The following is a 15,206-nucleotide window of genomic DNA, read 5'->3' as shown; positions in this document are numbered from 1 at the left end:
CAAGCGATGAAAGTAGAGATTCATCAATAGATGACACCACTTGAAAAGTCATATCATATGTGAGGAAATTGAAAGTGAGAAAAATTCATTTTTATGGCATTTGATTTGTTTTGGTTTTTCTGGTGTTTTTACCTGCGCATTTTAAACAGCTGGGCCTACCAGGCGAATCGCCAATGGCGATTTAAAATATGATGTGTTGTTATTCAATTTCAATTTTACAATCACTATTCAAACAATTGATCTGTGTTTAATTGCTGTTCGTTCTCAATTTATCTACCATGAATGCTGGATATACTACTAGAAGTCGTTTTGTATCAGTTTTGGACTTAATACTTCGGGTTCCTCCGTTGTTTGTTATGGACTCAATTTTGAATACTCCTTACACTTACACAACTCCTTCTGAACCTGTATATTTATCACTTAACCAAACATTCAATGAATTAGGAGTAGATAAAGAATCAAGTATTACATTCAACTCTGAAGATTACTATATTAATCGTACTCAATCATATGGATGGATTTTCCTCTGTATTAATGGTAAGTTTTGTTTTTCGCTTTATGTACACAATATTAATAATATGCTTCATTTGTTCCCACAGGATTTTTCATTTCATTCTCAATGTTTCTTCTGTCAACGAGTGTGTTGATATCCATCTATCTCTATCTTTCTTCAATTGGCCTCATTGTTTGGTCCTACATTTGCAATGAGGAGTTTATGCGTTACGTGAAAAATCATAATCATATAGCATATGATTTGATTTCATTAAATTTAAGTGCTCTTCCCAGATTTCTCGGTAATTACGTACTGCAGGTAATTATTATTCTTATATCTAGAATGTCTCATTGCTTCCGATAACCTCTTTCCCACTCAATATTGATTATCTTATCTTTCATTTTAGATCTTTTTGGGTATACTTTTCTTCTTCGCCATACCCCAAAGTCATCAATTTGTCACTGGAAAATTTATTTGTCTATGTTTCATTGCACCACCTATGTTAAGCATCATTCCAGGTTTACCAATAGACATACTTTCATGGATACCTGAAGTTTGCGCTTCATTAGCACTTCTTTATCTTTTTATATTTTTAATCGATCGACTCAAATACCTACTCAATACAGTAATTCGTGATGTTCGATGGAGTCGAAATATAATTCGAAGCTACGGACCGTACACTTTAATTCAAACACAATGGTTTAGGCTACAAGTTCCTCAGGTATTTAAAAGGATTGTCTAATTGTGGAAGGGTCATTTTATTCATTCAGTATTATCTTCTTCAGGTTTTAACCATATTTTGGATCATTCGTTTTTCAGAGCAAGCTGCATTCATGCTCGCTGATACTGCTTATCAGTATTATTATGGACCAGGAGGGACTTCATTTCCATTTGATCTAAATTATTTCTGCTCACTAATGAAACAATTAATCATCAAAGGATGTGAAACAACCGTTGCACTATTTGGAATGACAAGTATTATATCATCTACTACAAATCAACTTGGTCTATTCACACAATCATTCCTTCAAATGGTTGAACAAGAGGATACAAGCATGGGCACAGTGTCAGCTATATTATTCCTAATCCTAGCTTTCCAAACTGGTCTAACTGGCCTTGATCCTGAAAAACGTTTCGTTCGTCTATTCCGTAACATTTGCCTTATGCTTAGCGCGGCTCTCCATTTCATCCATAATTTGGTTCATCCCTTTCTCCTGTCACTTAGTGCGTCAAAAAATCAAAATTTCAAAAAACATTCAAGAGCCTGGCTGGTCTGTCTCTTTCTAATTTTTTTCCCAGCATTTTTCTTGCACTTTCTTTGGAAATACAATCCTTTATCAACATGGCTTTTAGCAGTCACTTTTTTCCAATTAGAGCTTGTTTTAAAGGTAATTTCAATTTTTAATGTCGGTCGCATCTTTTGAATAGCAATTGAAATTTACCAGAAGTTGATTCTATGTGCTAAATTTATTCGATGAGTTAGCGTATTTCTTCACCAATTGCATTTTTATTGCTTACCAAGCGTAAAAAAGTTGTTACTCACTATTTTCTTCTTTTGATTTCCTTCAACAGGTTGTGACAACTCTTCTAATTTACATTTTATTCATGATTGACTCGTACCGAACCACTGTCTGGGAAAAGTTGGATGATTATGTTTATTATATAAGAGCCACTGGAAATACCATAGACTTCCTTTTTGGTATATTAATATTTATAAATGGCGCTTGGATTCTTGTCTTTGAATCAGGGGGAACAATTCGAGCTCTAATGGTCTGCTTACATGCCTATTTTAATGTTTGGAAACAAGCAAAAGCTGGTAAGTTGCTTCTCACAATCCATTAATTTGTAATTCAATAATTTAATATTTATTTCTTTAATAATAAATTGTTTTTTCAGGTTGGCAGACATTCATCAGAAGAAGATCTGCTGTACACAAAATCAACACTTTAAGAGAAGCAACTCGTGACCAATTGGAAAGTCTTGATGACATTTGTCCCATTTGTTTCCAAGACTTCTCAGAATTAATAACTGCTAGGATAACTCGATGTAATCATTATTTCCATGAACTTTGTCTCCGTAAATGGCTTTATGTTCAAGATGTATGTCCACTTTGCCATAAGACTCTCTACGGACCAAATGAAAACAATCTATCAGAGGAAACACATCCAACTACAGATAATAGTCATGAACAAACCAGCCCATCGTCAGTAGAGCAGTCAAATGAGCAAACCCCTGTGGCGGCTAATCAATCCGAAAAATCTTAATTTCTAGTGACTAATTATCTGTCATCATTTCATCCAGCCCATTGATGTTGGCATTGTATTAGATTCTCTCCGGACGGTGATCTAATCATAAATGAGTTTGTTTTATAATAAATTGTTATTGATGTTTTTTTTTGCAACCAATTCACTGAGATTTATTTTTAAATTCAATAAACTTTTGATTTTAACCTTTTCAAATCAAAATCAGATTTTAGTTCCTACTCATGGATCATTGCATTTTCCCTTGAAAGTTCACCAATTTAGATTTTAAGAAATAATGAGAGAATCGTTGTAGTTCAAATTATCATTTATTTGATTTTTTGCTTATTTTTTTCTAACAGTTTTGGTTAAAGTATTCAAAATTAAAGTTTGACGAGTAGACTATTGACAGTAACTCTAATTTAATTTTGAAAATAGGCTAGAATTTGTGACTCAATAATTGAGTAATTAATTAAAACAATTTATCTTGTAATTATTTTCACGATAAACATAATATAGAGTATTTTTTTATAATATAGTTTCATGCTCATTTTAACATATGCATATTTACAGACCATTTAATATATCTGATTTATAATATAATCAGCACACTTTTTTCTCTAATTTTCATATATTTCCATAATTTATAATTTTATTTTAGAGTATCTTATTTATTAAAGTTAATTTCACTCCTCAAAATAAGCTGAGTCTCTATTTGCATTTTTCAACAAGAACTTGATCAAATCATTGAGCAGGCCAAGTCGACGAGCCTCTTTAAGCAGATCATGGATTGACTCAAGGCGGACTCGCTCTTGATCAGGCGATGAAAGTAGAGATCCATCAATAGATGTAATACCAGATGATGACATGGTTCCAACAGTATGATTGGTAAGTGAGGTATCCATATTGAAATTGCGAAAAGATGAAGAGGCGGATAAGGAATTATTATCTAAAATCACAGGGCTCCTATGATCAGGTCCAAATGGTTTAAACAAATTACTGTTTTTACTATTTGCAATCATTGATGAAGATGATAATGAAGATTGAGGTGCTGCAGAATTTTGTTTTATTGCTGTTGATGTTGTCATGAGTGCATTACTAGTATTATAAGGTGATGATGATAAAATTGATGCTTGTGTGTTAGATCCTTGGTAAATATTGAGGTCGGAAAAAAGACTGATATCATTAGAATCCCATTCTAAACTTGGTGTTTGAGGATCCTCTTTGTCGCCTAAAACATCCAATGGAGGATGATTATCTTCAAGCGACTGTCCAATCAATGTTAATAAATGTCCATCATCTTCATCGATAGAATTAGAAGCCAATAGACGATTATGATCGTATGAGTGGACATTGAATAGATCTGAATTCATTTCTCCAACAGATTCTTTGATATCCTCAATTTGGTGCAATAATTGATCAAGTTTGGCTATTGTTCCTTCGCCTATTTCTCCTGATTGAGATGAGATGGAGTGGGGACGTTTTAGGTATGAGTATTGATCCATTGCTTTGATATAAGAGGTATCATTTTCATCAATATAGTAATCTCCTTCCATATCATCGTCCGAATCTGAATATGAGACAGTGTATGGCGTTTCTCCAGATAATGGAAGACCATGGGAATCAGCAGAGTTAACTTTGAGATTAGAATGATGATTGAGATTGCTGTACACTGCAGCAGCTGCTGCAGCGGCAGCGGCGGCTGCTGCTGCCGTGGCAGTTGCGGAAGAAGATGGAGAGGATCGATAGTTGAACAATTTATCCATTCTATCAAAAATTATTTGATCATTTATATTTCGATTCGAACAAAAAGGCATGGGTTTTTTGGGTTTAATTTTCTGCTTTCTTTTGATTATCAGTTTGTAACACAGCCAAGAGCCAACACCAAGAACCAGAATTAGGGATGATAAGCGAACTGGAAAGAATTGAAGCAAAAATTGAAAGAGTTGATTTATAAAACATTTTAACTCATTATTGTTAAGATTGAGAAATTGAAATGAAAAGAGGTTATTAAATCGTGGAAAATAAAATAAAAAATGCTTACAATATGATTCTCGAAAGTAACGAGAGGCAACTGTGAATTGAAACAAAAAAAAAACAAAAAAATTAAAAAAATTAAAGATAAAAAAATTTCATTATTGAGGAATCACTGAACCCCTTTCGACAGTTTTTTTTCATTCTGTTCAATTGTTTGGATTTTGAATGAAAGATTGACTAATACCCATTGTCTAACCAGTCTTAATTTGATGAATTGATTTTGAAACTTAATACTCAACTGAAGCGTAGTAAATACTAAGTCTGTAAAAATCTTGATTACTGACATGACGAGAAAGTTGAGTATTTATCACTGATAAATTATCAGTGTCAACTGATGAATGAGTAAATTTTTTGCCAAGAGAAAATGTATGTTGTAAAGAAATGATAACTTACAATTTCGGCATTTACAACTCTAACCACCTCACAACGGCATAAAATAATTCTGATCACATAAAACAGTAAAATCAATCTATTGGCAATAAACATAAACATTAATTATAGGAGATGTTTGATAATCTGAACAATTGACGTTTCTGGCGTCAGATCAAGTTTACTCGATAAATCATCAACAGAATGTCAAACAATCGAACACAATGAAATAATTTATGCATGCATTGATAATGAACAAAATAAGTTAAACAATCAAAGGATGTATAGTTTTTCATGGTAAATTGTAACATAAGAAGCCAAAAAATTGACAAACCTTCACTAAGTGTTTCCGGCGAGAAGAAATATCCACATGAGGGACAGCATTTAGGGGTAGGCTGTTGATAAAAAACTGAGAACTCAATGGATGAAAGACAGACCTTAAAATCGCCTGCTTTCAACATAATAAAGACACAGCATCAATCGGTGATTTAAAGGTGCACGAAACAAAACAATCAAAGCATCAAAACGAACATTTCAGGAGTAAAGTGAGGTTTGGTGGTATTATTACTTGACAATCTTGTGATAACAAAACGATGGATGGTTAATGGTTGATGGTTGATTATAATGGTTAACACGAAATGGTAACAATCAACAAGATAAAATAATTGATTCTAATGAAGAAACAAAAATCAACTAAACTATATTAATCAGACTACAACTAGACTTTGGTGGTGTAGATGAGATGACAACATAAACATTAAGCGTTTCACCCTGCTTCATGCAGGTCTCCACCTTTTCTCTCTTCCCAATTGATGAGAATAGTATCACCATGTAATTGTTGATTACGATTCCGAATGAACAGATACTAATAATTACTAATAATTGGTTTAGGTGAGAACAAAAAGAAAATAAATAAAAAAATAAATTCTCAATCTTATGGAAAGAAGAGAAGTGATTCAAGGTAAATTGACAACTTTTACAGGGTCAACGTGAAGCAGCTCCATCTTTCAGTTTCATTAGTCATAACCAAAAATAAACAAACAGAAACCTTTGAATGATAAATTGACAAATAAAAAATGATTCATTCTATCGTAATTTGATAATTTTGTTTCATCCATTTTGATTTAACTATAATATTGCCACAGCAATTTATCAATCCTATGCTTAAATTTTTAATCAGTTAATTGCTATAACAATTTGAATGCCCGCCAACCTATTTGGTGCCATCTGCCGGTTCATTTAAATTGATTTTGTTGTTTTCAATCAGGTGAGGATCCGGCCAAAGTAGAGATACGTCGGTTACAGGCTAGTTTGGTTAGTATAACCAGTAACTGTGGTTCTTTCACCCCCAGTTACAAATAACCGGTTACTTGCTGGTTACAAATTTCTTACCGCCAAATTCAAAAATAAAAAGTTTAATTTTTCATCTTTTATCAGCGCCATCTATTAATGTATTTAGAAATCTGTTGTTTACTTTCTTTACTTTCTTTTCAAATTTCCCTCTCAATGTAACCAGCAAGTAACCGGTTATTTTGTAACCGGTTATAGTAACTGGTTATAGTAACCATACTTGGTTACTTTTTTCCCCCTCTAACCAAGTAACCGGTTACCAGTAACCAACTGGTCTCTAGGCCAAAGAGTATGGTTAAGATTATATTGTCTGACCAGTTTTAAACGGATTAAATTCAGTATGGTTCACTTTGACAAAAGCGTTTTATTATAGACAGTACCATTTTTAGTTCAACTATGGCTTAATCTGTCATCATCTGTACTTCGCTTTTTTTCTTTCCTTTTGCTAGTGCGTTTTCATCATCGTTTTTGTTTAGTTGCGTTTTTAGTGTTTTATTTTGGTGTTTTTAATTTGTTACCATGATAAAGATAAAAGCTTTAAATGAAGAAGTATCAGCCAGTGAAGATGAATGTGAAGAGCCGGAAAATGGTCTTTTAACTAGTGAGGCTCAAGAGGAACATCTTCATAGTCTCTATTGCCAAGCTTTAAAACTGATCGATTCAGATAAAGAACAAGCGAAAACTGAGTTTATCTCTCTCTTAGATAATCTCGATCAACTAGATGAAGCTCCTGGAATAAACAATATAAAAAATTTAAAGTATTTATCCTTAAAAAATTTGGGTCTTATATCACCCAAAAATTTGGATTATTTTCTTGATGCGCTGACAATCGATGGTGGAGATGTTACTCTATGGATTGAAACTGGTCGTCGTGCTCTCAATGAGTTTATTAATCTTCCTTTAGCCCGAGCTTGCTTTGAAGAAGCTGCTAAAATAAGCCCCTGCAATTGGCTTGTGGTCGATACTCTTATTGGTCTATACTTTGTGCTGAATGATTACGTTAACTGTTTGGAGCTCTGTGCCAAAGCTTTACTTAAAGATCAACACTACTTCAAAGCACGACTGATAATCTCTGAAATACTAAAACGATCTCCTGCCCTTCTTTCAGAGTTACCCAAGAATTTACATTTTCTAATTAACTGGAAACCATCTAGCAAAGACTTGGAACGAAGTCAACGAATACTATTGGAGTTCAACAATCTTAAAGAGCGAAGAAAACGAAAATTCATTGAAGATGAAACTAATCAAAATGAAAAAAGGAGAAGATTGAGTTTAAATCTTGACTCGTCCGTTGTTGGTTCTTTGCAGACTTTAGGAACTGCATTGAAGAATATCTTATACGAATTGGAGAAAGAAGGCTATCCTCGAAGTACTATTATTACAGTTGACTTGGAAACTGGATCAGATGAAGCACCAAGCACTGATGACAACATAAGTGACGAATGTTCTGAAAAGGATAAAAATGTGAATAAATCTGAAAAGCGTGGATCTTTTCCATTTGAATTTATTGATAAGCGACGATCAACTCGTGTTCAAAGAATCCACAATAAAACAAGTGACGCTTGTGAACTTTCTAGTGACAACATTTACGAAAAAGTGCTCAGTATGATACCCAATAGTATTCTGAATCACCAAGTGAAAGTTAAGAAGCCGGAGATAGAAGCTCCAAAGTTTAATGATGCTCAAGTGGAGAATTCGATATTGTCGAGATTCATGGCCAAGCAAAAAGAGTCTAAATCAAATGGTAAACGCATTAATCAATTAATTGCTGATTTTTTATTTGGAATAGCAGACCAAGCCATTTCCATTAAATTACCATCCGTTTTCATTGAATTATACAAAATTCATCGTCAAACATACGACCTACCTTGTCCTTTATCCTGCCAATTGGACAATGATGTCACTTTCGAAGAAATCAATTTGATTCTTACTGCAAATGAAATGGAATTTCAACAATCAGAGATTATATTTTTAACACAAATGCTCCCAATCCTTCGTAATAACCTGACGCCATCAGACTACGATCAATTTTATGTACGTCTTTTAACCCTTCGAGGAATTAAGGAAAATCAAGTTGACTATCTTCTAGTGGCCAATGAAAAAATTGTATCTAACAACATTAAATTGATCCAAGCTTCTAATCAAGTAATTTACAATTCATCTAGTCTTAAATCAATGATCAACACATTGAATGAAAACAATTTGGATAAATTGTTATCTGAACAGCGGCATGAAGAGCTAATTGAGCTCTTGGCTTCCAAATCTGACTTCTCAGAACCTGAGGAAAACTATCTTTGTCAAGCAATCGAATCATCTCAATCTTGGCATCGTGGAATCGAAATAATTTCTGGAAGTAAAAAATTAACGGATCAATTATTGAAATTATTAAGGACGTGTTTAAAAAATGGTTCTAATCTTACAATCGGAGGTGATTTAGTAACCAGACTGTTGAAACTAGGAACTGAACAATATAGTGCCCTAGCCTGGACTTGTATTTTGTATATATTTATCAGCGAACTAAATCGAGGAGTGGACGAAAAAAAGATTGTTTGTTTAATCGTAACAGTGCATCAATATTTGGGTAGAGCAGGTACCTGTACCCAAGCTAATGGTGAATTCTTACTTTTGGCACTGGACTTTGCCATCAATCAATGTTCTAGAACCAAAGATGATTTGATTCTTCAATGCTTTGCTTGTCTATACAACCACCCGCCTCCTCGACCTGGATGTACATTCCTTCAAGCTCACCCCTCAGTTTCCCAGATTCCTTTGCAATGGGAACATGTTGATATTATTTACAACTACTTTATGCCTGAAATTTTACCAGAATTCGATAGTGTTAAACGTGATTCCATCGACTCGGATACAGAAATACTTCTTTGTCGTATTGTAGCTTTAATACCTGACCATCTTAATCCCGAAAAAGATGCTAAATCAATTAGTGACTATCTTGAGAACGGCACACCGATGACCAGGGAATTAACTATACCAAAGCATCAAGTTACTCAACATCTCTTCTATTTCTTAGCAGACTATTATTTCAAAAACCAAGAATTCTTGTAAGTATTTTTAATTTATAATACATAAACACATTTATTAGTTTTAAGCATCTTATTAATCATTAATTAATTCTTCCATTTTATTTCCAGAAAAGCCAAAAACTTTTATATCCTTGACTTGACATTAAACCATGATCGTTTTGATTCATGGGCAGCCTGTGCTTTATCAATAACTCATTTAATTGAACAATATTTTGCAAGTGTAAGTCGATTTTATTTTATTATTTTCACCGTTTATTTTATTTTACTAATTTTCAATTGTTCCATAATCTTATTTCCAGGGTGACGACATTTTCTACAGATCTACCGATGAAGTTATTCGTCTTGTTGAATCCTCTTTTCGCTGTTATGTTGAAGCTTTACATATTGAGCCAAACAATTGTAAAATATGGATTGAATATGGTAATCTAGCTTACAATGTTGCCAGCTACATATCACGAGTGATTAAAAGAATTTCTATGGATCCATCGGATAAAAAAAACTTGATCAAACAAAAGAAAAAGATGCTTCAGAGAGCAAGAGTTTGCTTCAAATCTGCCAATAATGTAGCTGATGCCGAAGAAGTATGGTTACATTACTATTTCCTGGGAAAAATTGCCGAAAGAAATAATATTTTGCAAGCTTTAAAATATTATGAACTATCTGATCTACACTTGGCTCTTAGTGGGGCAACTTATCCAAGCAAGATTAGCTACCACAATTCGACCCGCCTATCAATTGAAGCTCTCGAAGTGCATTATAGGATTCATGCTTGTGTTCTTAAATATGTTCGTCGTCATAATGGTCGAATGCCGGCAAAAACGTTATCTCAAATCAAGATCCATTTACTGCGTGCTTTGAGGAGTCCTTTTACTAAGCAAGCACAAGTTTCAAACTCAACATCTGACCATGATTATATTTCCAATGAAATTCGACTAAATACAGTTAATAACCAAATTTCAAATGATGTCAGAGAAGTTGTTTCTGATTTGGTTACTCTTGTCGATGATGGCGTACTTGAGGGAGATGAGAGACGATTAAAACCAAAAATAATGGAAATGTGTTTAGAAGCTATGAATAGGTGTTTACAAAGATTTCCAAATCATTATAAATCACTTTATAGACTGGCTCACCATTTTTTCTCACTCAAGGATTTCATTGCGGCCAGAGTAGTTCTTCTTGGTAGATTTACTGCTTCATCGGGGTCATCGTCTTTGCTCAAAAAGCCAGAAAATCTTTTGGATTCAAATAATCAAGATTCTTCTAAACCGGAACCTATTCTCGGACTTTTTTCTGACCACAAAAATAATAACTTGTTTAATGGAATTTGGAGAATCCCGACAGATGATATTGATAGACCTGGCAGTTTTAGCACTCATATGTTTCGATCAACTCAACTTTTGATTAAGATTTCTTGGGCTACATCTGATCTGTATCGTTTGTTGGCCATAGCTATTCAATTAAGCAAAACTCCTGAGGTGGGTAAAAAATATTTACGAGATGTTGACCGTGAATATCTTGCTAAAGATACTCTTCGTCGATGCTTCAGTATTTTAAAAAATCGAATTGAAGAAAGCCAACAAAATCGAAATAAATTGGACCAAATTAGGAATGATGTAAGAAAAGTCTCGGAGAGACTAATGAAATACTCAATCTATCAAAAAGATACTATGAGTTTTATTGGTGAATGTGAACAGCTTCTACAAACTGTTCAATTATCACACTAACTCTGTATTTTTTTGTAATTATTTTCCTTTTTTTTTGTATTCAATGTTTATAAATTGTAGTTAAATCTTCGCGCCTGTAATAATTTTTTCAAAATCTATTTATTTTGCATATAAAGGAATGATTGCTCAAAATTTATTTAAAGTTACCACCATCACATCCCAAATGTTGATCCTCTTTTGAAAGTGTCGTTATTTTTATCAGGTGTAAATTATATAACGAAGGTCATTATGCTGCTTGAAATTATAAATAATTGTGAATTAGAGAACAGGACAAGTTTTAGACTTTTTACGTTTCGATGTCGGCACATGATTTTCTGCTGTCGGTCTTTTACCTTCTGAATTCTTTTCAAAATCGATGATAATTTTTGCTCTTTTTGGAACAAATTCACGAAGATGAATGTTGGCCATATCCAGCATTTTCTTGGAAGCTTTGTACTCTGGCTTATCAGTATTTTTCGGTTGAAAATAAACTACCTCCTTGATACCAAATTGAATAATTAACTTTGCACATTCATTGCATGGGAATAAAGTTGTAAACAAAGTACAGTCTCTCACATCAGCTGAGTTTTTATTGGTGATCGCGTTCATCTCAGCGTGGCACACATAAAGATGTTTATTATCTAATTTCGAGTGACCATTTTTTGTCCAAGGCAGCTTATCATCGGAACAGCCATTTGGCATTCCATTGTACCCGACTCCTACGATTCTATTGTCTTTATTAACGATACAAGCACCAACTTGTGTATTAGGATCTTTACTTCTCAATGAAGCTATATACGCTGTACCCATGAAATAATCGTCCCATTCCAGATAATCCTTGCGTTTGGTCACTTCTGGCAAACTTGTCATTGTCCAACTTTAAAGAACGAGTTAAATTCAAAATATCAATTATTAAATAACACCTTACTCTCGATGTTATCTTACCATGTAAACACAGTCAATCATTTCAAACTTTGAGACTCAAAGTGAGAATAGCTAATGGTCTATTCTGCGGTCAAGTACGCGTATTTTAGCCAAAAATCAATCTTTTAGGTTAACCAGAAAGTTTTAAACTTATGAAAGTATTATATTTCAAAGAATCAATTAAAATGATAAAATTTATTTAATTGTTAATAATTAATAAATGCTCTTGCTCTTTGCCTTTGATTTGAACCTGATTTCATGATGAAAAATATTGATTAATTACTTAAATTTTGGTTCAATTAAATGATTTTTTGCAACTTTTAACAATCAAAATGAATTTTTGATACAATCAACAGTTGAAACAAATTAACATCACTCAAGAGCGCAAAGCTCATATAACCATTGATTGTAATTTGAGACTCTAGTGATTATTATTTAATTATTATTTCGATTAACGTTCAAAGTTATTTAATTATTTCATGATAATCAGAGTTTAAACATTGAATTTCCATAGAAAGGATTCTACATTGTATTTAATTGTTTGCATCTTTTATAAAATCCCATTGATAAATCTCACAGAGAAAGACAAAAATGAGTCTTTTGAACTTTAATCGAAATAATCTATAATTAAATAATGATAATGATTAGAGTTTTAATTATAACCAGTGATTTTATGAGCTTCTAGCTCTTGAATGATGTTGATTTGTTTCTATTCTTGATTTTATATCATCTACAATTAACAATTCAATTTGATTTTTAAAAGTTGCAAAAAATGATTAAATTGAACCAAAATTTTAGTATCTTAATCAATATTTTTCATTATGGAATTAGGTGCAAATTAAAGAGCAAATATTGATTTTTTTGATATTTGAATAAATTTTACTATATTCATTGATTGTTTGAAATATAATTACTGTCAGAGGTTTAAAATTTTCTGGTTTACCTAATACTAGCTTCGATACTTGGCAAGCTGTTTGGTTCATTGCTTGGAAACCTCTAACTTTGAGAGTTGACTGTACAAATTTTTATTCTGAGAAATCCCCTTAAAAACATAACATCTCATAATATTTGGCGGTTCAATTGTTTTTCTTCCCTCTCTAATCTTTTAATTTGTGCTTAGCATTTAATCAGTTTTTCCTCTAAATATTTATCATGACCAAAAGAAAATTCTGCGATGTAGATATTGAAGAATCATCAATTAAAAAAATCTGTAAAAATGTTAGTCTAGTTCAAATAAAATCAGGTAAGCTTCAGTTTTTAATATTCATCCATTTTAAGGCTTTCACTAACTGTAACTAACATTGTTTACGAGTTTGTTCAATTTTTGAACATTTTGACGTGAAAAATGTCGGATCAAATTTCTTGATTATTTGCTGTCCCAAACTGTTTCTAACCTTTTGGCTTATTTTTAATTTGTGATTGTCTCTGGAGCAATATTGTACTTCCTATCTGACCTTTAGCTTTGCATTAATTATTTCTTTTCAATCTTTCTTTTAGAAGCCCCTGTTCTGAGTATTTTACGGAAAGCGGCCCAAAAATTATGGTCATCGACAACACAAAATTCTGAATCTATAAATCTGCCGGAAAAATGCAGAATTTGTGCAATAAAACTGGCGTCACAATCTCAAGCTAAATGTAATTTCTGTGAATATGCCGTCTGTCATCAATGTATAATTGATTGTAATCAATGCGGTTACCAATTTTGCTCATTCTGCGCTGTTAATGTTTATTCCCCTGTTGGAGATATTGGACGCTGCCTGACCTGTTTTTAAAGATATCAAATTATTTGACTATATGATAGTATATTAAAAAGAAAAGTTGTTTTATCCAATATAGTTATAACAATTTCATTTTATTAATGTTATTTAGCTGATAGAAATTCAGGATAAACAGAGTAATACAATACTTGGAAGATGATGGACCTATGGTTATCTGAAACATTGACATTGAACAGATGGATTAGAATTGGGTTCATAAGGAATACAATCTACTGGTTTCAAAATAGTGCGGAAGAAATTACAACATCCTGATACAGTTTGAAAGACAGATTAATGTGGACAGTTATACAAAATTTTGATACAAAGCCTGATTTTTACCCATCAATTCATTTATCATTATTGTTCTGTTTTCAAAGATATGGTCGATTTGGATAGCCATTTGGATAGCCATTTTGGTAGCCATTTTGGTAGCCATGAAGCGAATGAAGAGAGTGGTATGGTGATGTCGGTGGCTGCTGTTGTGATCCTAAGTACGAATGAATCCCTGGTGATGAGTGCATCCCTGGAGTCAAGTGGCTATGATAAGTAGTATAGGTGCGAACAGGAGGTCCAAATTTGGAGAGAAACGATTTGGGTGACGGAATTTGAAACGATCCTGGAAAGTTGAGTGGAGGGGAAAAGTAACCACAAAATGATGGACCAACAAGAACCAAGAGAACGAAAAAAATCTTTAAAAAGTAGAAAACAATTGGATTAGTCCAAAATGAAAGCAAAACATTGCTCAAGTAGATGAATAGAGTAACAAAAATGAACAAGTATCATCTTACCTGAACTTTATCGACCATTTTAAGATGAATAAAATTACTTTTACAAGCTTGATATGTATAAGAATTGACTTGTTTGGCTTCTTCGGAGAACGATAAACGAATAACAGTTTTGCCCAAAAATTTTGCTTTTAAATATGGATTCTAATTAAGGCCATTGAGCTCATTACATTGATCAACATCTTTGTACAATTAACATAACAATAGACCATAGGTAAACCTCACAATTAATGACAACAACATGGCAAGGACAAGCTAAGCTTGGCGATTCAACCATCAAGCTGATCCTCTATTACGAGATAACTTCACAAGACAGTGGCAATCATTTTCTTAATCGTTTGAATTCCGTTTTTTTCTTCACCTAAATTTTTCCTAAATACATAATTCCATTGAATGTTTTGTTCCTAAAATGGAAACATGCAATACTTGAATAAATTATGAATTAGTAAAAAGAGATTTAAAAATTACCTGCTTCAAGTATTTCGGGTTAACCGCAATTGAAGGTCT

General features: G+C 32.9%; 6 protein-coding genes across 8 annotated transcripts; 3 read left to right on the top strand and 3 right to left on the bottom strand.

Annotated features, from left to right (window-relative positions):
- The first annotated feature begins 109 nt into the window (after positions 1–109).
- Trc8 (TRC8 ring finger protein) lies at positions 110–2,889 on the top strand. The gene is made up of 6 exons (XM_015927064.3): positions 110–537; positions 600–811; positions 900–1,214; positions 1,279–1,881; positions 2,066–2,309; positions 2,390–2,889. The coding sequence occupies exons 1-6, from the start codon at positions 279–281 to the stop codon at positions 2,755–2,757; spliced, it is 2,001 nt and encodes a 666-aa protein (XP_015782550.1). The 5' UTR covers positions 110–278; the 3' UTR covers positions 2,758–2,889.
- Positions 2,890–3,043: 154 nt separating this feature from the next.
- On the bottom strand, positions 3,044–6,082 carry LOC107360414 (uncharacterized). Of its 3 annotated transcripts, none has more exons than XM_015927066.3 (3): positions 5,474–6,082; positions 4,778–4,807; positions 3,044–4,648 (listed from the first exon to the last, which is right to left on the bottom strand). In XM_015927066.3, the coding sequence occupies exons 1-3, from the start codon at positions 5,598–5,600 to the stop codon at positions 3,420–3,422; spliced, it is 1,386 nt and encodes a 461-aa protein (XP_015782552.1). In that variant the 5' UTR covers positions 5,601–6,082; the 3' UTR covers positions 3,044–3,419. The 3 variants fall into 3 exon arrangements, with proteins under 3 accessions (XP_015782552.1, XP_089124343.1, XP_015782553.1); XM_089268217.1 differs by lacking the exon at positions 5,474–6,082 and adding an exon at positions 5,164–5,254; XM_015927067.3 differs by lacking the exon at positions 4,778–4,807.
- A 129-nt stretch (positions 6,083–6,211) lies between these two features.
- On the top strand, positions 6,212–11,390 carry LOC107360561 (calcineurin-binding protein cabin-1). The gene is made up of 4 exons (XM_015927241.3): positions 6,212–6,417; positions 6,771–9,548; positions 9,639–9,750; positions 9,830–11,390. Exons 2-4 carry the CDS (start codon positions 7,009–7,011, stop codon positions 11,252–11,254), a joined length of 4,077 nt encoding a protein of 1,358 aa, XP_015782727.1. The 5' UTR covers positions 6,212–6,417; positions 6,771–7,008; the 3' UTR covers positions 11,255–11,390.
- On the bottom strand, positions 11,335–12,200 carry LOC107360562 (deoxycytidylate deaminase). The gene is made up of 2 exons (XM_015927242.3): positions 11,587–12,200; positions 11,335–11,485 (listed from the first exon to the last, which is right to left on the bottom strand). Exons 1-2 carry the CDS (start codon positions 12,101–12,103, stop codon positions 11,481–11,483), a joined length of 522 nt encoding a protein of 173 aa, XP_015782728.1. The 5' UTR covers positions 12,104–12,200; the 3' UTR covers positions 11,335–11,480.
- Positions 12,201–13,219: 1,019 nt separating this feature from the next.
- Positions 13,220–14,754, top strand: LOC107360563 (uncharacterized). Its single transcript, XM_015927243.3, has 2 exons — positions 13,220–13,400; positions 13,655–14,754. The coding sequence occupies exons 1-2, from the start codon at positions 13,310–13,312 to the stop codon at positions 13,927–13,929; spliced, it is 366 nt and encodes a 121-aa protein (XP_015782729.1). The 5' UTR covers positions 13,220–13,309; the 3' UTR covers positions 13,930–14,754.
- Positions 13,989–14,834, bottom strand: LOC107360564 (uncharacterized). Its single transcript, XM_015927244.3, has 2 exons — positions 14,703–14,834; positions 13,989–14,603 (listed from the first exon to the last, which is right to left on the bottom strand). The coding sequence occupies exons 1-2, from the start codon at positions 14,718–14,720 to the stop codon at positions 14,286–14,288; spliced, it is 336 nt and encodes a 111-aa protein (XP_015782730.1). The 5' UTR covers positions 14,721–14,834; the 3' UTR covers positions 13,989–14,285.
- Positions 14,835–15,206: the final 372 nt, after the last annotated feature.

This window comes from Tetranychus urticae, chromosome 2 (genome assembly GCF_039701765.1).
Source record: "Tetranychus urticae isolate SD_2017Ah chromosome 2, NJAU_TeUrti_SD_1.0, whole genome shotgun sequence".
Lineage (NCBI taxonomy): Eukaryota > Metazoa > Arthropoda > Arachnida > Trombidiformes > Tetranychidae > Tetranychus > Tetranychus urticae.
Note: the sequence above shows the minus strand (reverse complement) of the source record. Positions and strands in the feature narration are given on the sequence as shown.